Below are 23738 nucleotides of genomic sequence, written 5' to 3'. Positions count from 1 at the left end.
GCCTTTATTATATTGAGAAATGTTCCCTGGATTTCTACCTTCTCCAGAGCTTTCATCATAAAGTGGTGTTGGATGTTGTGAAATGCTTTTTCAGCATCTATTGAGATAGATAATCCTGTGGTTCTTATCCTTGCCCTTGTTGATGTGATGTATTACATTAATTGATTTGTGTATATTGAGCATCCCTGGAATGAATCCTGTTTGATCATGATGTATGATTTTTTTGGTGAGTGTTGAAGTCCATTGGCCAAAATTTTGTTGAGAAGTTTTGCGTCTGTGTTCATCAAAGAAATGGGTCAATAGTTCTCTTTCTTTAATGAGTCCCTGCCTGGTTTTGGATGAGGGTTATGATGGCTTCATAGAAGGAGCTTGATAGTGAACTTTCAATTTCAATTTCACTGAAGAGTTGGAGGAGTATTGGTGTGAGGTCTGCTTTGACGGCCTTGTAGAATTCAGCAGTGAACCCATCTGCTCATAGGCTTTTCTTGGATGGAAGGTTTCATTTCATTGATGTTTCTTTTCGACACTTGATATGGGTCTGTTAAGTTGGTTTGACTCATCTTGGTTTAGTTTGGTCAAATCAATATTTGCTAGAAAATCTTCCATTTCATCCAGGTTCTCAAATTTACTAGCATAAAGGTTTAAGAAATATTCCCTTATAATGCTCTGTATCTTGGTGGTTTCTGTAGTGATGTTTCCATTCTCAACTCTGTGTTTGTTTATTTGGGTGTGTTCTCTTCTTTTTCTGCTAAGATTTCCTAAGGGTCTGTCAATTTTGTTAATTTTTTTGAAGAACCAACTCTTTGTTTTGTTGATTCTTTCTGATTTAATTTTAATTATTTGTTTCCATCTACTGGATTGACATTTGGCTTGTTGCTCTTTTTCAAGGAGCTTCAGGTACATCTTTAAATTGTTAGTTTGAGATTTCTCCAATTTATTGATGTAAGAACTCAGAGCTATGAATTTTCTTCTGAGTACTGCCTTTACCATGCAGCTGGTAATTTGTATGTTCATTTTTGTTACATATAATGAACATTTGAATTTCCTTTCTAATTTCTTCCATGACCCACTGGTGGTTCAACAGTGTGTTGTTCCGCCTCCATGTGTTATACAGTATTTTTTGGTGGCATTTGGTGTTGAGTTCTAATTTTATTGCCGTGTGGTCTGAGAGAATGCAGGGCATAATTTCAGTGTTTCTGAATTTGGACAGATTTGCTTTGTGACCTACAATGTGGTCTGTTTTGGAGAATGTTCCATGTGCTGCTGAGATGAATGTGTAATCTATTGTTGATGGGTGAAATATTCTATAGAGTTCTGCTAAGTCTAGTTGGTCTATGCAGTTGTTTAGTTCTGCTGTTTCTCTGTTGAGTTTTTGCAGTTGATCTATCCAGCAGGGAAAGTGGTATGTTAAAGTCACCAACAATCAATGTCTTTGGATCTATGTGTGATTTTAGGGAAAGTAGTATTTCTTGGATAAATTTGGGTGCTCCGGTATTTGGTGAATAGATATTTAGAATTGTTGCATCATCCTGTAAGAGAGATCCTTTTATTATTTTGTAGTGTCCGTCTTCCTCTCTTCTGGTGAGGACATTTCTTACCAACTTGTTATCCCCTCCCTCTTTTTTCTCCCACTTTCCCTTTTCCCCACCCTCCAAACATGTTAACATTTCTTTATGAGCCAATGAGCCATTTGTATTTCTTCTTTTGAGAAGAACTGTTTGTTTAATATGTTTCCCATTTATTAGTTGGATTATTTGCTGTTTAACTTTTTGAGTTCTTTTTATTTCTGGATACTAATCCTTCATCTGTTGAATAGTTGGTGAAATTTCTTTTTTCATTCTGTGGATTTCCTTTTTTTAAAAAAAAAACAACCCAAATGTTATTTATTTAATATACATTACAAGGACTTAAATCTTAATTTAAAAAACAGAAAACATAACAAAAACAACACCACAGCTCAAGATAACAGAGTCCTGTACAGAAGTCAAGGAAAAGGACAGGTAGACTAAGGAATAAACAGACAACACAGGAGAAGCTGGACAGCTCAGGTCAAGGCTCTTGGCTGGAGACTTGTTTTGAGTAGGTTTCTTGAGGGAACTTCTTAAAAGCTGTGGGGTTTTTTCAGAGCTCGGCAGCATGTGTGTTCAAAGGGCTTTCGATGTTGGGCTCTCCTAGTAGGCTCTGGATAGACAGCAGGATGGTCCTGACGTCATACAGGGCCGACCACTTGCGTTTGAGGCTGTCCAGGCAGATGTTTCCCTGGGTGTCCACGCTGGGATGGTAGCAAGGCGGGAGGAATTTCACCGTGGGTGCGTTGTACGGGTAGCCACTCGGGAACTCCAGGGAGAGCTTATACCTCAGGTCTTCATAGACTGTGCCAGCTGCTCCATGGATAGTCCCTACCCATTTGAAAAGGTTGTCTGATTCAGGGAAGGCAGAAATTCCTTTGTCACCAGACATCATGAGGGTCATCAGCTCCTGCTGGAGCCGCTTGCCCACTGGGCCCCGGGCGGCGGCCCCGCTCGGCTCGGCTCCTTTGCGGGAGGTGGCCAGGCTGGCGGCGGCTGGGTTGCGGGTTTGGGAGGCCATGGGGCGGCGCTGGCAAGGAGACAGAAAGTCCACACCGGGGAACTGCGGGGCTGCGGGCCGCCCGCCCGCGTTTTCTGGATTTCCTTTTGGTTTAGGAAATTTTTTATTCTGTGCAGAGGTTTTTAATTTGATGCATTCCCATTTGTACATTCTTATTCTAATGTTCTGTGCAATTGGAATCATATTCAGAAAATAATTGCCTGTGCCTATGTCCTCAAGAATAATTTTCCTTATGTTTTTTGTTTGTTTGGTGTTTGTGGTGCTTGAACTCAGGGCCTGGGCATTGTCCTTGAGCTTAGGGTTAGTGCTGTACCTCTTTGATCCATTTGGAGCTGTAGTTTGTATAGGGATAGAAGTAAAAATCTAATTTCAATCTTCTGCATGTAGATAACTTGTTTCTTAGCACCATTTGTTTAAGTGATTATCATTTTATCAGCATATGTTTTTGGTTCCTTTGTCACAAATTAGATGACAGTAACTGTGTGGTTTTATTTGTGACACTTCTCTTCCATTGGTCCTCATGTTTGTTTTTGTGCCAGCACCATGTTGTTTTTGTTACTGTAGATCTGTAATATAATTTGTAGTCCAATATTGTGATGAACCGCTCTTCTTGCTCGGATTCCTTTTGCTTTGTGGGTTTATTATACTTCCATATGAATTTTTTTTTTTTTATTTTTAGTGCCAGTCCTGGGGCTTGAACTCAGGGCCTGAATGCTGTCCATGAGCTTCTTTTACTCGAGGATAGTGCTCTATCAGTTGAACTACAGCATCATTTCTGGCTTTTTCTGAGTAGTTTATTAGAAATAAGAGTCTTTCTTATCCAAGCTATCTTAGAACCACAATCTTCAGATCTCAGTCTCCTGAGTAGTTAGGATTGCAGGCGTGAGCCACCAGCACCCAGCCACGTATGAATTTTTAGATTGATTTCTAAAAAAAAAAAAAAAAATTGTGAAGAATGACATTGAGATTTTGCTGGATAATTACATTGAATCTATAGACTGCTTTTAGTAATATGGCCACTTTCATGATACTAATTCTGCCAGTAAATAAGCATAGGGGGTCCTTCCATTTTATCATGTCTTCAGTTTCTTTAATATTTAATAGTTTTCATTATCAAAGTCTTTACTACCAGCTATTTTTTTTAGAGCCATTAGTGAATAGAATTTTTTTCCTGGTTTCATTCTCTTCTTGTTCATTTTTGGTATATAGAAAATATACTGATTATTTGTTTATTTTTTTATTGCCAGTCTGAACTCAAGGCTTAGACACTGTCCCTTAGTTTTTTCTACTCAAGGCTAGAGCTCTACCATTTGATTCATAGCTCTCATCTGGCTTTTTGGTACTTATTTGGAGATAAAAGTCTTCTGGACATCCCTACACAGGCTAACTTTGAACCACAATCCTCAGATCTCAGCCAACTGAGTAGCTAGGATTATAGATGTGAGTCACTAGTACCTAGGAATATATTTATTTTTAAGTGTTGATTTTGTATCCTGTTACATTGATGAACTAGGAGGGTTCTTTTTCCCATGAAATCTTTAGAGTCTAAAAATTATGACATCAGCAACTAGGGATGTTATTTTTTCCCTATTTAGAATCTGTTTTTTCTTTGCCTTGCATTATCACTCTGGCTAAGAATTCCAGTACAATATTAAATAGGCATGGTGAAAATGGACACTTCTTTATTTTTATTTTTATTTTTGGTGATAGTCCTGGGGCCTAAGCACTGTACCTTGAGCTTTTTTTTTTGCTTAAGGATAGTTCCAAAGCAGTTGAGCCACAGCTCCTCTTCCAGCATTTTTTGGAAGTTAATTGGAAATAAGATGAAATTTCCTTCCTGGGTTTCAAACCTCCATCCTGAGCCTCCTGAATAGGATTAAAGAAGTGAGCCACCATAGCGCTGTAGCTCCAGTGGTAGAGCACTAGCCTTGAGCTGAAGAGCTGAGGGACAGCACCCAGGCCCAGAGTTCAAGGCCCACAACCAAAAAAAAAAAGAAAAAGAAAAAAAGAAGTGAGCCACCAGCCCCAGGCAAAAGTAGATATTTTATATTCTCAGTTTCCCATTTACTACACTATTGACTATAGACTTCCCTCTATTATTTTAAGGTGTATTTCTTCTCTTCCTCCTTCAGGGTTAAAAAGCCTTTTGGTCACTGACTTGCCACTGCTCCTGGCATTAAGCTGCCAGTGTCATTTTCCATAGTTGAAACTTCCACAAAGGGCTTTGTTAGACACTCTTCTTCAAACACCTCATATACCACCTTACTTATACTCATGTTCTACGGCAAGGATCCTTTGATTCCTTGAGTCATGATTGTTCCTTATTCCCAGGTCTCCAGAGTAACTCTCAGTCTCCAACAACAGGCTCCCTCTTAAGTGAAGCAACAAGAATGTCTTCTTCACTGAAGTTAGCCTTTCACATCAAATTAGTTACTGCCTCACAAATTTTTATACTGGGATTAAGGCTTAGGAGATAGAGAGTTTTCCCAAGGCTAGAGTTGGCAGTCTGTTGCCAGAGCTATTTTACTTTGTAATGGAGTCTTTATCTTTCCATTACTCTCCAGGGGACCCAGGTATGAACTTGAAACTTGTTGCTACTTTTTTTTTTTTGTCTATTGGGTTTATTTCCCTGTGGTTTTCTGCCTCTTTACCACCTCCTTTATGGCTTCTGGTTCTTTCTCTCTTCAGAATCTAGTCTCTTCTGTGTTACTTGAATCTTCTCATTCACAGTGAAAGTGTGGTAGGTGCTTCTAATCTGCTTCCATCAGTTCATTCTTTCATTGTCATTCTCATGGTTGTCATCATCAATATCACAATCACTACCACACATGAAGTTGATAAACTGCCAAAAATGGATCCTATTTGTTCTAAATCAGTGCTTTCAACAGAACGTTTTGGGGTTGAAGTGATGCTCTTGCATTTGTGAGCTTGTATGTGAGAGCAGAGGAAGGCACTGAGCCCATGCTCGATCTGGGGTGAAACAGAACCCACTATTCACAGCACACTTCCTAATTAAAGGACACTTTCTAATTAAAGAAGGGCTTTGACTCTAGAGAGTAATTAAGGATGAAGCTTTTCAGACTTGCTCCCACCCAAGCTCTGAACTTTTTTTTCCACCCTCTACCTGGTACTTTTTATTAATTTAGAGGCAAGACCCAGTTGTTGACTTTGTGAAGAGAAGACTGTGGGCACCTGCTGCTTTGTGACTGAAATAGTTATAACCAATCTTGGCTCTTTTTCTTTCACACTCTCTTCAGCATTATTTCCAAAAGAAAGAAAAAGAGCTGTGAATTTGACATTTCCCATCTTTATGTTCAGATTCATTTTAAAGATTTTTGTTTGTTTATAATAATCCTTAATTTCTGCTGCTGCTAGGTGTGAGCGTAAAGGTGCTTTAACCAACCTATCCTCCTTCCGCATCAGACACAGATGCAGCAAGTAGACATGATTTTATAAGAATACGACAGCTATCCAGATGTCAGCAGTTCCTCAGTGCATATTTCTTTATATGGTAATAGTTTGTTTTTTATTTTTTCATTTTAAAATCAGTCTTTATAAGTGGAACTGATGTTTTGTCTGTAATGAGAGAGTGAGAGTGTAGGAAAACGAAGGGTTTATAAAATGTATTGTGTATAGACACGTTAGCTTGCTTTTTTTTTTTTTTTTTTGGGTCCAGTCGTGGGGCCTGAACTCTGGGCCTGGGCGCTGTCCCTCAGCTCTTCAGCTCAAGGCTAGCACTCTACCACTTGAGCCACAGCGCCACTTCTGGCTTTTTTCTTTTTGCTTATGTGGTGCTAGGGAATCGAACCCAGGGCCTCAGGCATGCAAGGCAAGCGCTCTACCACTGAGCCACCTTCCCAGCCCGTTAGCTTGCTTTTTTAAATTCTCTCTCTCTCTCTCTCTCTCTCTCTTTTTTTTTTTTTTTTTTTGCTGGTTATGAGGCCTGAACTTTGGGCCTGGGCACTGTCCCTGAGCTCTTCAGCTCAAGGCTAGCGCTCTACCACTTGAGCCACAACACCACTTCTGGTTTTTTCTGTGTATGTGGTGCTTGAGGAATCGAACCCAGGGCCTCATGCATGCAAGCAAAGCACTCTACCACTAAGCCACCTTCCCAGTCCTGCTTTTTTAAATTCTAAAAGTGAATTTGATTTACTGTGATAATAGCTACTGTTGAGGAGTACACAATGTAGTGATTACACTAAGTTCCTTTTTTTCCTTCTTTTTGGTAGTGTTAAGCATCAGTGAATCCTGTACATACTAGGAAAGTGCTCTGCCATTGAGCTACATCCCCAACTCTATATTAAGTTCATCGACTCTTGTAAATATGTACCCCTTTGTCATGAATAAATCTTTCCTAGGGTGTAAGCATCTAGAGTATTGATTTTTAAACATGGATCGAGGACAGTAGCATATTCATTGCCTGTAATCATACTAGAAATTCAGATCATCAGACTCTGCCAAGACCTGCTAAATCAGAACCTGCAGGATGAGGCCTCACAATCTGTATATTAACAAGTCATGCAATGTAATTCTAATCTGTGGTGAAGTTTGTGACCTGTTCATCTCAGTCCAGTCCACTGAAACTCATTACTACTTGGCTATAGTTTGATTATTTGGAGCTTTATTACTTCCTCAGAGGAATTGTTAATAAGCAGGACTGAAAGTGTTAGTATTAGTAATTCTATCAATTTTGCCTCCTTTTAATCATAGTTAAATTGCTTTTCAATAAAATGCTGCTTAAAAGAAGGTTTTGAGGTAAATGCTCATGAAACTGTCTAATCTTAGTGTCCTTGGATATAGAAGATGAAATATGAGAGTTGTAAATGGCATAGTGAAAGTCTTGATATGTACTGCCTTCCTGAAAATGAATTTATAATGCACTGCTACAGTACTATGACTTTAAACTTTTCCCAGCAACTTGATGGAGGCCTTAGGCTTTACATTACCCTCCTTCACTCTTGAGCAATCACTTGGATTCCTCAAAATGATGAGCAAGTAAAACATTTTGGGTGGTCTCATGCCAACAATGGCTTTGTACCTTTAGCATCTTGGTAATATTCACTAGAAAGTGTTTTTTTTTTTTTTTTTCAAGATTCAGAGTCTTTTTTTATTCTTCAACGTCAAAACTTTAGTGGATACTTGAGTGACTCTATTTTCCATTTCATTTTTAATAAAAAGTTTCTTTTAATTGATACTATATTGTGTGGCTATATATTTCCCTCCTTTGTCCTTATTAGGGAAAATAGGTAACATGATTTGGGTTTTGTGCTAGAAATTGGTTAATTAAATTATGTCAAGCAGTACTGGCCAGAAGCACTTGTGAAGCCAGTTAGTAAGCAGATTAGATCTATTAGATATCAGCCAATTGGGGTTCTATATCTGTTCTTTTTTTGTGTGTGTGAAAATACTGTACGGAGGGGTTACAATTACATGGGCAAGATAATGAGTACATTTCTTATCAAGCATTGTAGGCTCCTCCTTTGTTTCCCCTTCCCATCCCTTCCCATCCTCTCCCCGCGCCCCCCCCCCCCGCCCCAGTCCTCCCCACTACCCACAAGAAGGTTTTTTAAGGAAGGAGTTGGACCCACAGACAGTTAGACTTAAACCTTGTTAGGATGTTGCATCAGAACGATGCCAACATCAAAACAAGTTTTAGGAAGCAGTCTTGTAAATGGAAGGAAGAAAAATTGCTCTGGCATTTCATGCACCATTGTATTAAATGCTATGTGCTCTGCACTGTCCATTCAGCAGAATACCATACTGACACAACTGGAACCTCAGAAGATACTGTAAATGTCAAGTACAAATTAATCCAACCAAGATCTCTGGCACAAAATAAGAAAATATTGTAATAAAGGTTATTCAATGATGTATTTAATGTGAAAGGTTTTACAGAGGAGGAGAGATAAGCAAGAGAAAGACAGAATTTATGAACAGATACTAAACATCAAATCATGACTCAGTTACTGCAAATTACTATTGAACATGAGCCAGTTCATGCCTTCTCCAAAACCACTTACATCCTAGGCCCACACTGACTTACCACACAAGCATTAGGATTTTTGTTTGCTTGTTTTCTGTTTCTGTTCTTTTCGCTACTACTGGAGCTTGAAATCAGGACCTGAGCACTGTCCATTTGCTTTTTCTGCTCAAGGCTGGGGCTGTACCACTTGAGTCACAGCTCCACTGGTGGTTAATTGGAGATAAGAGTTTCCCAGACTTTCCTGCCTGGGTTGGTGCAGGATCAAATCTCAGATCTCAGCCTCCTGAATAGCTAGGATTATAGGCATGAGCCATTGGTGCCTGGCACAAGCATTATTAGTTTTGACAATGTCTGGAGTTAAAAAAGGGCATCTCTAGGCACTTGTTTTGTGGCTGTCCATTGGTTATTGGGATGATGTTTCTCCATGGAATTTATTTTGCCTGAAGCTGAGTCACTATAAAAAATTCATAGGATTCTTTCTTAGTAGCTTTTTAATGTCTTAAAATGGGTTAGTATGGTTAAATACTCATCTATCACTTCTTAATCCTGTTTTCCAGAAATCATCATCCTGAATTTGATGTTTATCACTATCCAATGCATGTTTTGATGATTTTACTATATTTTTGTGTCCAAAAACCACTATCTAGTATTGGATTGTATCTTTTAGGTTCATATACATGACATCATATTATACAAATTCTTCTTTCACTCACTGTTTTTTAAATTTTCGAAGTATTTACTCTGCATGCTCGCAGTCCTAACCTATTCATTTCCCCTAATATTTAGACTTCTATTGTGTCAGTAGACTGTAATTCTTAACATGTACTATAGACATTTAGGTTGATTCAGATTTTTGCTATTACAAACAATTCTTTAATGTACATGTTTGTTTGTTTGTTTATTTATTTAGCCTGTCCCAGGGATTGAACTCAGGACCTGGGCACTGGCCCTGAGCATCTTTGTACTCAAGGCTAACACTTTACCACTTGAGCCACAGCACCACATCTAGCTTTTTCTTAGTAGTTTAAGATAAGTGTCTCATGGAATTTCCTGCCCGGCTGGCTTCAAACCATGATCCTCAGATTTTAGCCTCCTAAGTAGGATTTCAGGCATGAGCTACTGGTGCCTAGCTTGTACATGTTATTTTTGCAAGTGATCTTTGTCATATAGAAAATGTAAGTGTCTGAATAGCATACCAGGCAGGAGGAAAGGAGGATGTTCAGTGGTATGGAGTTCATTGGACTTTACTAGATAAAAAAACTTTCCCAGAACAATGAGGCCAAGCTCTGGATTGTATTAGTAGTGCCTGAATGGCTCCTTAAAGTACATATTGCTCCAAAGATCTGTAGTGGAATACAAGACTACATTTGAACAAGTCCCTAGGGTGCCAAAGCTGCTGGTTTGAAGACCCATACTCTGTGAGCTGCTGCTGTCATGTATAATGGTTGTTAGAATGGCTAAACCACATGATTGGATATTGAAAAATTGGTTTCCATGCCTGTAATCAACAACAGAGTAGAATACCTCACATTCTTGCTAATGCTTGTCATTGGCAGACTTTTAAATTTGTGCCTGGTAGTTGTAAAATGATAGAGTATTGCCAGTTTGTATTCTTATTTTACTAGTTACATTGAGCAGCCTTTCTTATCTTTACTGAGGAGAATTTTCTCCCCAGTGAATTTAGATATTTTCACCATTTTTTGCTTAGGTTTGCTTTTCTTTATTGTATCATGGAAGTCCTTTATAATTTCTGGATATTAATCTTTTTCAGTAATGACTTGTAAATATTTCCTTTAGTATATGACTTGCCTTTTCTCTTCATTTATGATGTGTTTTGGTACCCAAAGACATTCTCGATGCTTTATTCTCAAAGTTTTGTATGCTTGCTTTTTCACGTATATATGTCTTTAATCTTGGTGGAATTAGTTTGGGGAATGGCATTTACTTTTATTATTGAAGAATCCAGTTGTCCTGGCAGTATTTATTAGATCATTCATTGTATCCACCAAGAGCAACAGAACATTTATCTTACTAAATTTTTCAGTCAGTTTCTGAATTACTGGTAAAAAAAAAAAAAAAAATCAGATTTGAGCCAGGCACCTAGCTACTGAGGAGGCTGAGATGTGAGGATTTTGGTTCAAAGCCAGCCCAAGCAGGAAAGTCTGTGAGATTCTTATCTCTAATAAACCACCAGAAAACTGGAATGCTCAAGTGATAGAGCATTAGCCTTGAGCTGAAGAGCTGAGTGACAACGCCCAGGCCCACAATTCAAGCCCACAGCCTACCACAATTCAAGCCATGGCCTACCAAAAAAAAAAAATAGAAGAAGAAGAAGAAGAAGAAAAGAAAGAAATCAGATCTGTTGTTTTCATGCCCAGAATAGGTTTCTAGGGATAATTTTTCATTTTCATTATTTTCTTTCACATATAATAACCTTTTTCTTTTGGCAGATGGTTTAATGTGACACAAATAGCCTAAGTTCTAACTTGTTTTGCTTTATGATATTAGAACAAGTCATTACTTTTTTGTGGCTTCCCTTTTTCTATAATTTTTTTTGTTGGTCTACTTGGGATAGTTTTGTTTTAGTTTGGTTTTCTTTGTTGAGAAGGGGGCTGGGTGTGGTGGGTGTAAGTGTTTTGAGAAAGAGTCTGGGAAGGGTGGTCTCATTGTGTTGTCCTGCTGGTCCTGAACTCTTAGGGACAAGTGATCCTCTTGCCTCAGGCTGCTAAGCTGGGAGTATAGACATGTACCACCATTCCTAACTTTTCCATAACATTTTTGAAGGTTTCTAGCTTAGATACAAAGAGTCAGTGGCCATTTAGGGCAAACATTAGGCATCCTAGAATAGAATGTTAGAATTAGAATTTTAGAGGTCATTTTACAAAGGGGCAAATAGATAAAGAGACCAGGGTCAGGGTCATACCATATTTCAAAAAACTTTATTTTTTAAATACTATATTTCTAGTAGTATTTAGCTACAATTTTTCAATGTCCATTCTTTCTTTGTTTCTTCAGGTGTCTGAACTCTCCTCACTATAAATAAGTTGTTGTTCCATAAGTGATTTAAGATAAGCATTAGAAGCATCTACTTGTGCGCTTTTATCTTTGTAAAGACTGTAAGGACAATACATGTTACAATTACATTCTTTTTAGCAGTTTTTAATTATTAATAGGACTGTGCTACCATATACATTAAAAAGTACGTACTTCAAATGTGCATCATTTTCAGATCAATCGTTACTCATGGAATCTTTTTCTTTTCAAGATAATGCATATGGTAAAACCTTGCGGCAACACCATGGCTGGGTAGTTCGAGGGGTTTTTGCGGTAAGTCATCTCTCTACCTAATGTTTAGATGGTCTGAAACAAGTTGTTATGTTTTGTGTCTCTTATTTTTCTATTTCCTTGAGGGTAGAAAATGCTTATTTTATACTTATAGGTCTTTGGAGTATCAGCAATAGTTGTCTACAATTAGCAGACTTTTTTTTTTTTTTTTTTTTTTTTTTTTTGCCAGTCCTGGGGCTTGAACTCAGGGCCCGGGCACTGTCCCTGAGCCTCATTTGCTCAAGGCTACCACTCTACCATGTGAGCCACAGCGCCATTTCTAGCTTTTTCTGTTTATGTGGTACTGAGGAATCAAACCCAGGGCCTCATGCATGCTAGGCAAGCACTTTACTACTAGATCACATTTCCTAGCCTCAGCAAAGACTACTTTTAAGGAAGATGAATGAAAGAATATGCATTCATCTACCCAATTTGAATGACCTTGACTCTGAAGTGGATCCTTTCTGATAAGGTAGTTTAAAAAAAGTTATCAATGCACAAAGGAAAGCAGGAAGCAGTGATCCTAAATACTTAACCCTAAGAGGGAATGATCCTTTTAAGTGATGGATTGAAGCTAATAGCTCCCTCTGCTGCCCATTTTATCCAATTATGTTACTTGGCACATCTTTGTTGACTTGAATTTTATCTGAGTTAACTGTATTAGGTATGCCAGTAGTAGTTAGAGCTGGGAATATTTTCATTGAGAAGTTGCTTTTATTTGTGTATTTTGGCTCTATCCACCACCTCTTCAAATGGTTTATTCCCAAAGTGAGCTATGATAAAGCCCATCAGAATTACTAAGTTCTTAGGTAAAGGGTGTGGGCAATGCTCATTGGTCTCCCCAAGAAAATCCTGATTGTTTAGATGTTACTAACATCTGAGTTCCCTTGATCAAATGTCACCCCTTAATGGCTAAATGAAAAAAAATGGAGTTGCTCTGTTAAAGACATTTTCTTTTTCAGTATAAAGGCAAGTTTAACCCTGAAATAGCTGTTATCCAATAAGAAAACAACTATAGTACAAAATTTACTGTTGTGTAATCGCTAAAAAGACTCCCCCTGCCTCCTGGGGTAGTACTGGGGTTTAAATTCGGGGTCTTGTGCTTGCTAAGCAGACACTCTACTACAGTGCCACAATTCAGTCCTATTTGTGCTAGTTAATTTGAGATGGGGTCTCACATTTTCACAGCTTGGTCCCCAGTCCCGTTTTATACTTCCCACCATAGCTGAGATGACTAGTGCACACTACTGCATGCAGTTTCTTCCATTGTGATGGAGTCTCAAGAACTTTGTTGCTCTGGCTAGCCCCAATGGTAACCCTAACTCCCTAGTAGGGATGATCCCATCCCAAGTAGGGACAATTATAAGGATGAGCCAATTCATCTGTTTCTAAAAGATGTTTCAACTTAAAATGTTTTTCTCTAATATGAATTCATTGCAAAAAAATTTTTAATAGAAAGATTAAAAGGTGGAAAAATACAAAGGGAAAATTAAGACATTAAATTTTCCATTTTATGTTCTTTTTAGCTTTTCTTTTTTAGCCTTAAATTCTTTATAGTATTGATCTATACAATTTATTATTTGTAATGAATAGATAAAATAGCTGTTTTATATATTATCTATTTAGTCACTTCAATAAATATGTATTTCCACTTATGTTTATATTTATATATCTATATCTATATAATATATGGGTGTAATTGTTTCTATTTTATGTTCTTACCTGTACATTCATCTAATTTTCTTCAACAGCTAACTTGTATAACTATGAATTCTTTCTTCACAATTAAGTCTATCATGACTTTGGTGGTTCTTATTTTTATGGCGTTAAGGATTGATCCCAGGGCCTTGAATGTGCTAGACAAGAATCTGCCACTCAGTTTTACCTTTAGCCTCTATCATGACCATTTTCAAATGTTCTTGTCCTCCAGTTCTGGGAGATGTGCTCACATCATCTTGTTGGATATCTGCCTTCTCTTTATTTTTCTGTTCTCTCCCACTATTGTCTAAGTATTTATTATGTGCCAGGTCATGGCCTAACCATTTTCTACATATTTCATTAATTCTTCAAATTGGGAAAGTTATGTCAGCCTGCTTCTACAGATAAAGAAAAGGAGATTCTAGGAGAGTAAGCACTTTTAAAATTTCTTCAAATTGGGAAAGTTATGTCAGCCTGCTTCTACAGATAAAGAAAAGGAGATTCTAGGAGAGTAAGCACTTTTAAAATTTTTTTTCAGACTAATAGCTTGAAAGATCTTTTACATCCAAGCCTGTGCTTAACCATAACATTATTGTACCACCAGTTTTTCTGTCTGCCCCCCCCCCTCTGGTATTACTGAGGTGTCAACTCAGTGGTTTGTGACTTGTTGGTAAAGTGCTCTACCACTTAAGCCAGCCCCAGCTGGACCAGTCATTCTCTTTTTGCAATCATGGGGAGGAGAGATTCTCAAAGACTTTCTAAATATAAGGAAATTTCAGGAGACCAGTTGGAATAAAATTTGTTCAAGAATCACTATATAAGCAAACAGAAAATATCAGTTCCCTTTCTTTTTAAATAATATCCTGGGATATAAAGGAACCATTATACATGCAGAGGGAAAAAGATAGTGCCCTGGATGGTAGATAATAGGAATCACAAACAGATGGCAATATATGTACAGGTTTATACTGAGCATTCAAGCAGTCTGGATCAAATTTTGGATGAGAAGAAAACTTTTCATAAACTGGCATTATTCATCATTAATTTGACCCAAGTACATGCTTGCTTTTAGACTTGTAATGATTTGATTCTTGGAACATAATTTTAGAGAGTCTAAGAATTAGAAAGATTCGTATTTCTTCTCAGTTCTCTCTCTCTCTCTCTCTCTCTCTCTCTCTCTCTGTCTCTCCCCCCCCCTTTCCCCCCTCCATCTCCCTTTATATAATTGTACACACTCATTTATGTAAAGGGCATTGGAATAAGTGTAAAAGAGACAGTTATGGGCTGGGAAGTTGGCTCAGTGGTAGAGTGCTTGCCTTGCATGCCTGAGGCCCTGGGTTCAATTCCTCAGCACCACATAAGCAAAAAGAAAAAAGCCGAAAGTGGCGCTTTGGCTCAAGTGGTAGAGCGCTAGCCTTGAGCTGAAGAGCTGAGGGACAGCGCCCAGGCTCAGAGTTCAGGCCCCACGACCGGACCCCAAAAAATTAAAAAAAAAAAAAAGAGAGACAGTTATTATGCAGGTACTCATGGGTGATTCTTTTGCAGTTAGCTCTGAGGGCAGCTCCATCCTACGAAGATTTTGTGGCTGCACTCACCATTAAAGAAGGTGACCACCAGAAGGAAGCATTCAGTATTGGGATGCAGAGGGACCTCAGCCTTTACCTTCCTGCCATGGAAAAGCAGCTGGCCATTCTGGACACCTTGTACGAGGTTCATGGGCTGGAGTCTGATGAGGTGGTGTGACAGCTGCAGGACAGCGTCTTCTAACTTCAGGGAATAAAGTTTGTTAAAATGTCGTGTTGCCCTAGTTAATTTCCAACAGCAGCTTTACCCTCTCCAAACCCTTCTCTTGGGGGATAGGAGACGAGCAGGCAAAATCTAGTGCTCTTACATATAATTTTCAAAACTACATTTGCGTTTTGTGTGTTTAAAAATCAAGGTGCTATATATTTCAGTTCAACAGGCCTACTGGAAACCAAATCATAGCTGTTACAGATTTGAAAAGCAAGTAATAAGAACAGATTTGACAAATGAATTTGTTAATATTATGTTTTTGTATTGCTTTGTTTTAATTCTCAGTTTTGATAGACCACCCAAACCCAAGCCAAAAGCAAGTAAATTCAGGATGGACTATTAATTCATAATAATGTTTAAATCACCTTAGATTAGATTGAATACTTGCAAGAAGTACAAACCCCTTGGTTGAAGCAAATTGCAATGTGAAAATTTGCTATTCCTAGACTTTCTTCCATGTGGCCTCTTTTCTTTGGCTCTGTTGTTGAGAAGAGCTGTGTTAGTGATGGACATTGGAGTGATCATGCAATTGTGGTGACATAGATAAGGACTGTGACTCAATGCTATGAGTGGTATGCCCTCACCCCATCCTCCTCTTTTCCCTGTCCTCCCCTCCCCTCCGCTCTTTGTCCTTCCTATTTTGCAAATAGGAGGCTATTATTTAAGTAAAAATAGTTAATAGAGAGAAATGGAATAGTTTGACTCAGCTGCGCGTGTGCGCGCGTGCGTGTGTGTGTGTGTGTGTGTGCACGCGCGCACGCGCGTGTGCACGCTGGTCCTGGGGCTTGGGGCTTAACCTCAGGGCCTGGGCTTTGTCCCTAAGCTTTTGTGTTCAAAGCTAGAGCTCTACCACTTGGAGCCACTTCTAGGTTTTTGGTAGTTAATTGATGATAAGAGTTTCATGGACTTTCCCGCCTCGGCTGCTTTTGAATCACAATCCTCAGATCTCAGCCTCCTAAGTAGCTAGGATTACAGTCGTGAGCCACCAGTGACTGGCTTAGCTGCATTCTTAATTGAAACACCATCACCACTCAGCCAGTAGGCCTTGGCGTAGCATTCAGGGGCCAGGGCTCTCAACTGGTCTCCATGTCTCCTCAGTCTGGTCTCCATGACCAGGAGTGCAAGACATGCTAAATCCAGCTGTTTTTAATTTCTAAATGCTTTGGTATGGTGTCAGAGTTTATAGATGCAGCTTAACTATTCTTCAAACAACTGTGCGTGGGCTTTCTTCTACACAGTGTGATGCTTTCATCTCCCAGGCTAAGCTGCCCAGAATATGCATAGGAGAAAAGCCATGAGTGCCTTTCCTACTAGAGGCTACTTCTGGAAGCAGGGAGGGTTGTTCAAGCAAATGATAGTTCCCTATAGTTTCATATGGCCGAAGATGATATCCTTTGAAGAACACAGATGTGTGAAGTTGCTCTAGATGATGCTCTTCCTGAATTTTAGGGCAGGAAAATCCTCTCCTTAGCAGAGAATGTCACGTTAGGAGGGGTACTGATTTTGTCTCTTGTCATTTGTCTTTAAACAAATTGGCATTTATTTAGCCCAGCTTAATGAAACAAGTAGAATGGGGACACATATGTAGTCCCAAGCTACTCAGGAGACAGAGGCAGCAATAATGTTTGAACTGAGCAGTTCCAGGCTGAGAGGCATAAGTAACCTGTCACAAAAAAAAAAAACAAACAGGTTTTTTTGAACTAAATTTTAAAAAATGGAATTGGCATTTTACCCATGTAAGAACTAAAAGCAACATTATATATTTTAAGAGTAGAGGGGAAAATGGTGCTAAAATGATACTGATTATATTGTATTTTAGCATTTGGTCTTGGCAGCTGCTAAGGTATATGGTATTATCTTCCTCTAGCTCCCATGAGAATATCCTATGGATCATCTCATCTCTGTCTGGTATGAATATGGGGACAGTATTGTACCCTTAACATAGTCTCTTTAGTGAGGGTGGGGTAGACACCGTATGATTAATAGGAGATGCTACCAGAAGTGGCTTGTGTTGTGAAGGATGGTCATTCTGGCAACTGCTGGTACTCCCTGTCACCGTAGACAAACTTCGATGGTCTTTTGGAGATGTGGGTGCTCTGGAAAATACCTTGTGTTTGCTGCTGAGACTAGGAATGCACACAAAAGGAAAGATGCTCTGCATGGTCATGTCACATTTTTAGTTGTTACCTGGCTGGTTATGACTGGAGTTTTGGAGAAAGAGGCATTCAATAGTATGTAAGATCACTGGGAAACAAAATCATGCAGAACAGCCTGGATAATTTGAATAAGTCCCATTTTCTCATCATCTTTTCCCAGTATTGCGAAAAACATAATACTATCTGAAAGATATTTTCCTCACTAGAGCATATTGTTTGCCTAAGATATATAAACTTAAATAAAAATAACTTAAAACTGGACCTAATACATAAATACTCTATTATAATAAGTTGCTTAAACCTTGGCCCAGTCATAGCTTCCACTTTGATCTATATTTTACTTAAACTTGTAATTGGTACTGACCTGCTGTTACTTTTTGTGTGTGTGTGCCAGTCCTGGTGCTTGAACTCAGTGCCTGTGCCATGTCCCTGAGTTTCTTTTGCTCGAGGCCAGTGCTCTACCACTTGAGTCACAGCTCCACTTCCAGCTTTTTTTTTTTTTTTTGATTAATTGGAGATAAGAGACTCACAGAATTTCCTGCCAGGGATGGATTTGAACCACAATCCTCAGATCTCAGCCTCCTGAGCAAGTAGGATTATAGACATAAGTCACCAACACCCAGCTTGCAGTTACTGTTCAAGACAGTAAAAATGAGAAAAGACTTAAGAATTCCTCCCAGAGCCCTCCAAGGGTTCTGAGATTCCTAAACTTTCTTTACTCAACAAAGAGATGACAGATGTTTGTTCATGGAATAATCACCTTGTTCTCCTTACTTAAAACTATTTTAGAGTTCCTTTTTTTTTTTAGCACAACTTTTAGGGAAAACCCGAAGAGATTATTCATGTTCTCCTAGATGCTAAGAGAAATGAGTGAGTAACATTGGCTGACCTCTTATGAATCACTTCTCATGCAGGAGTCCATCAAGTTGTACGCACAGATCTGTGTCTGTGTTTGGTGAACTGAATAAAGAAAGGCCTTTCAATGATATCAAGTCTTGTCTTTTGAAAGCAAATCCAGTTTATTGTAGCTAACTAACCCTGGTTTAAAAAAAATACATTAAATTGGAGGTCATTCCGATGGAAACCAATTTGTGTTTTTAGGGAGAAGGAGGTGACTCTCTCTTCTTCGCAAATCCCTGTAGGGTGCTCTAGGAGTGTTGAGCACATAGGCTCCAAGGAGTTAACCTAGAAGTCTAGTATTTCTTAGAAAGCATGAGTATTGGCTTAAGACACTTAAATACTATCTCTTCATAATGGAGGAACAGGGCTGGGATGTATCTCAGTGGCAAAGCACTTGCCTACCAAGTACAGGGTCCTGAGTTTGATCCCAGTACCAAAAAAATAGAGAGAGAGAAAGAAAAGAAAAGAAAAGAAAGAAAAAGAAAGAAATAAAGAAAAGAAAGAAAGAGAAAGGAAAGAAAGAAGAAAGAGAAAGAAAGAAAGAAAAGGAAAAGAAAGAAAAAAAAGATACGTTGGAAACAAAAAGCAAAAACATAATGGGGGGACATCTGAACACTAGTTTTAGTATGTGGCTTTTCTCTTTGCCACTGAAAATTGCAGTACTCCTATCAGTATACAACATCGGTCCTCCTTTATTTTGTTTTTGTTTTCTTTTTCCCAAAAAACAAAACTTGATGCTTTTCCTCATTGGCTGGCACTCTACTAACTGAGCCATGGCTTCAACCCCATATCCTCCTTTCCTGAAGAGTAACTTCTACCTAATTAAAACATCAGGCCCCAACATACCCAGACCTCAAGAGCTTGGTGCAGAACTGATGGTTTCATTTGTCACCACAGACAAGTGAATACCACAATGAATGGCACTTGGAGAAATGACCTAGGATTAGGTATCTGCCACTGGGAAAGTTTATGCTCTTCTTTTGATTATTATTTCCAAGACATATCCAGAAAGTTAATATTTTCAATGTCATACCTTTAAAATAGTATTTTAAATTAAGACATTATGTGGTAAGGACCAGTGAATAAACTATGCTTTATTAAATTTGAAGTGAGGGAAGTGACCTGAGGTAAATTTTTATAAAGGAAACAATTCTGATCATGAAAAATTATATATATATATATATGAAGGAATATCTGACTAAGCTACAGAGAAAGTTAGAGGGTCATGAGCAATAGAGAACGTAGGTTATCTTGGAAACAGTCTAGTAGAAAACTAGTTTTTATATATTCCTACTAAATTACCATGCCCTTCAGGAATTTGGTTACATAACAGTGCATTTCTGAATCATTAAGTAAACTAGTTACTTCTGACTTCAGTCATAGGTTTTACACTAGTTTATCTCTCCCACCTCTTTAAGACTACCAACTTTTTTTAAAATAGGTATACAGCTTATACATAAAAATATTTTTAAGCCATTGTTCTATTTAGTAAGTTTATATTTGGTCTTGAAGGGCCTGATTTGAGGTACTTTGTGATACCATTCAGTATGCACATATCTGTGCGTACAGCTCATCTCTATCTCTGTGAACTATCTATCGAGTGCTTTATTTAGAGGTACCTTCTACTTCAGAATGACCTTTTGTACCTGCAGTTGCTTACTCAGGGGTTTCATGGGAATGACATAAAGTATTCGCTAGATGTCTGATGGTCTTTCAACACTAATTATCTACTACAAGGTTATTAGGGGTCCTTTTAACAACTCCATAGCTTACTGTCCGCTGGACCTTTCCTGTAATTGTTCCTAGTCCCATTCTGTCTAGACAGTCAGTCATGTGGACCATTTGCATGATTTCTTGTTGCACTGCTGCATTTGGGCGCTCCAGGGCATGATTATTTAAGGGTCATTGACGGTGCCTCTCTGGTACAGTTAAGGCATGCATTGATCTCTCTCCTCCACTTTTTAGATAGCCTTTGATTAAAAGGAAAAGAAATAAAAAATACCACTACTCTGCAATGCAAACTTTTTCAAAATTCTCGTGACTTTTGAATCTATGAATCACTTCATTTTTAGAGTGAAAAATATTTTGAGCTAAGCTGTATGGGAACAATATCCTGCTTTTGTTAAATGTCTCATCTTTTTAAATGATCAGTGTTCTCTCCCTGCACCTTCCACACGAACAATACTGGGGTGGTTGGTCCCCTTACACCACGTGGGTCTCATCGATTTACTCCTTTGTGGGTGTCTTTCCACAGGTGCACACGGAGGCAGTGATGGTAAGAAATGATCAGAAGATGGAGGAGGCAATTTCATGCTTAATGTAGGGTTCCCATGTGTCGTGAGAATTTCACTAGAATGTCATTAAACAGCCCAACTACCTCATGTGAACTGGCTGTAGACAATCTATGTTTGATGGGAAATATGTTCAGATAAATTTATTCTGACTAGTAGAGTGAACAAATGATGTCTTTATAAAGAAGAAACATGTTAGGCCAGATGCCAAAGGCTAAAATGTACATACATTCCTTGGTTTAGTTTTGAAAGTCCTGTTAACTACACACCTAATAAATAGTCTTATGAGTATTTGTAGTTTTGCACTTGGTCTGTCACATGCAGTCAGATATCGCCTGTTTTTGTCCCTCAGCATTTTGAATGGGTATCATAATGCCAATAGAAAGCAAGTTAAACTATGAAAATGACAAATGGTTTGTTAGCTTCCTAGTCTTTGTTGACTTTTACTTAAAATATAATGTAATAGAACTTTTTAGGACCCATCAATGAATGAGAATGTTTAGGTTTATATTGCTTCTCTGTTCATTATAATTCTGTATCTCATGGGGAGTGGAACAGGGGAGGGTTCTACTTTTTTTTTTGAAAAATGTTTGACAACATCTGCCAGATTTTATATTTGTTAGTTATAATAAACTTATTTTTAAACTATCTTATCAAGTGCTTTCAAAGAGTTTTTTTAAATAAACAATCAAATACACCAAGAAGAATATGGAATATTCATACTGAATGAGAAATGCAGCTAGGCTATAAATATAGTAAGTCCAGGTCCCAAATCTTCATAAATCTATTTAAAACTTCACCAAAAGCTAATTTTCAAGCTTCACATAACCTCCTTAATAACATTTCTCTGGATGTTTTAAACATTCTAGAAAGACTGGCCCTTTCCAGAAGCATTGCTGTTGTTTGGTATGGTTTTATTCTGTTTTCAGAGAAACCGTAAATGCAGAAAGATAAATTTCAAGTATAATGATTGAATGACTGTCTGCTTAATTAGGCTTCCATTCAGTAGCATACATAGAATCTTTCTCTAATTGATTCTCAGAATTTTCTCACTTTTACCTTTGTCTAACCATTTCTTTAAACACAAGTGGGCTGATTAGAACTAGGAATGGGAGTGATTAAAGAAGGAGAAACCAAAGTGGTAAGTGCTTATAGAAAGGGGTCATGAAAGTGTGGCTTGGGTGACTATGTTTGCCATGTACAGAAAGAAAGATGGCAGAAAGAGAAAGGATGGGCAGGTGCATTGAGATGAACTGTGGGGTCGCTAGAGATGCCGGCTTCCCTTTTCACTGTTTACTTATGTGAAGGCTTTATTTTTCTGTCCTGGAATTACTTTTTTTTCCTATTCTCAGGAAACTACCTTTACAATCTACTGCCTTGACATTTTTATTTATACAAATTTTATGGACCTTTGATCCTTGAAATAATGACTGACAAGCTCGTATCATTTCAGACAGAATATGAGTAAATCACTATCATCCTCCTCAAAATGTAAAATGGCAGTGCTGTATCTGAAACCAGTCTGAATGGGCTTTGCTTACCTTAGGTTATGGGTGGTACTCACACCCCCAACCTCCAAGACCTTTTCATAATGGCTTTTCTCCTAAATCAAACAGTACTGTCAGATCAGTTTGTATAAGAATCAGGCCTGACTATTCCTGTTGCTCAGCACCTGCTCTGGTCCACTAAAGAACTAGGCAAAGACAAACTTTGCAGAAGATAGAGTGCTGATTTCAGAAAGCGAACATGTTTGATGTTTGGTTTCGACTTGAATGGGTAGGAGAGTAGGGCTGTCTTGTTATGAAGGACCAACTGAGGAAAGTGTCTTATAGGCTGCATGCATGCTGTTATTCCAGAATCTGGACACTAGTACATCTTTTTGTTCTGTTTGTATTTTATGATAACTTGGACCGACTGGAAGATTTGTGCTACATGTCAGCCACAGAGAAACCAAAAGAGATACTGGAACATGTTAGGGTTATTACCTGAACTCATTCTTACATTCCCATGAGCAAACTGGAAGAGATGGTATTTCTGTGTGCACACATCACATATAGGTACCTGCATAAACTGGTATACATCCATCACCTGTCATCCTCATAGAGATGGTGGGTTTGGAGCAGCATGGTTCTCTTGTGTTTCTAAAGATAATGCAAATTATAAGTTGGGGATAAAGTGTGACTCCAAAGTATCAAATTTATCCAGTCCCTATAGCCAAGTTGTGACCACAATGATGAGCTGCTGCTTAGATGCTATGTTGTAATTATTGCTATAGCTGCCTCTCTCCATTAAGAATTTCACCTTTAAGTGTGTAGCCAGCACCAGACAGTGCCTACCCTGTTCAGAGAGTAGGATTCCCAAAGTCTTGAGGAGTTCATTGTTAGCTCAAGTGACATTTCTCTAATTCAGATGTGTAAGTTATGTTATTGAGCTCTATAAAAATACCTGTGAAGCAAAAATCATACACATCTCTTCCTCCCCCTCCCATTTCTTTAGCTGTTCAAGAAATACTAGGCACTCAAAATGTATTTTGTGTTTTCTATAGCTTTTTTTCCTTTGTTGATGCATGTATAAGATGTGTGTGTGTGTGTGTGTGTGTGTGTGTGTGTGTGTGTGTGTGTGTGTAAAATATACAGGTGCCAGTAGCTCACACCTGTAATCCTAGCTACTCAGGAGGCTGAGATCTGAGGATCGTGGTATATGAATGGTCCAAATATGGACGATTAGAATGCTAAATGCAGTTCTTTCCTCTATTTGTACATTTAGAATCACTGTAAGAACTTTCAAAAAAGCAAATGGGGCTCAGAGTACAGCCCAAGGGTAGACTACATGCCGACCATGTATGAGAGGATCTAGGTTCAATCCCCAGCGCCTCCAAAAGTTAGTAAAGAAAAAAAGGGGCAAGGTGGCAGGAAAGAAGGAAGGAAAGGAAGGATGGAAAAAAGGAAGGAAAGGAAAGAAGCAAGGAAGGAAACCCCTGCTATCTGGTACCTCCCAGGCTAT

At 38.4% G+C, this 23738-nt stretch overlaps 1 protein-coding gene and 1 pseudogene across 2 annotated transcripts in view; one reads left to right on the top strand and one right to left on the bottom strand.

Annotated features, from left to right (window-relative positions):
- Positions 1–21377, top strand: part of Plekha8 (pleckstrin homology domain containing A8) — a 62753-nt gene extending 41376 nt beyond the window's left edge. The window contains exons 13-15 of one of the 2 annotated variants that reach the window (XM_069996015.1): positions 11838–11899; positions 15140–15328; positions 20699–21377. In XM_069996015.1, coding sequence (XP_069852116.1) covers positions 11838–11899; positions 15140–15328; positions 20699–20767 — 320 coding nt within the window. In that variant the 3' untranslated portion in view covers positions 20768–21377. The remainder of the gene's footprint in view (positions 1–11837; positions 11900–15139; positions 15329–20698) is intronic. The other variant, XM_069996014.1, reaches the window with a different exon arrangement.
- On the bottom strand, positions 1974–2589 carry LOC138809463 (ubiquitin-conjugating enzyme E2 C pseudogene; annotated as a pseudogene).
- Positions 21378–23738: the final 2361 nt, after the last annotated feature.

The sequence above is a fragment of the Dipodomys merriami genome, unplaced genomic scaffold, assembly GCF_024711535.1.
Source record: "Dipodomys merriami isolate MVZ:Mamm:240054 unplaced genomic scaffold, mDipMer1.0.p SCAF_5, whole genome shotgun sequence".
Taxonomy (NCBI): domain Eukaryota; kingdom Metazoa; phylum Chordata; class Mammalia; order Rodentia; family Heteromyidae; genus Dipodomys; species Dipodomys merriami.
This window is presented reverse-complemented; position numbering and strand designations above follow the sequence as displayed.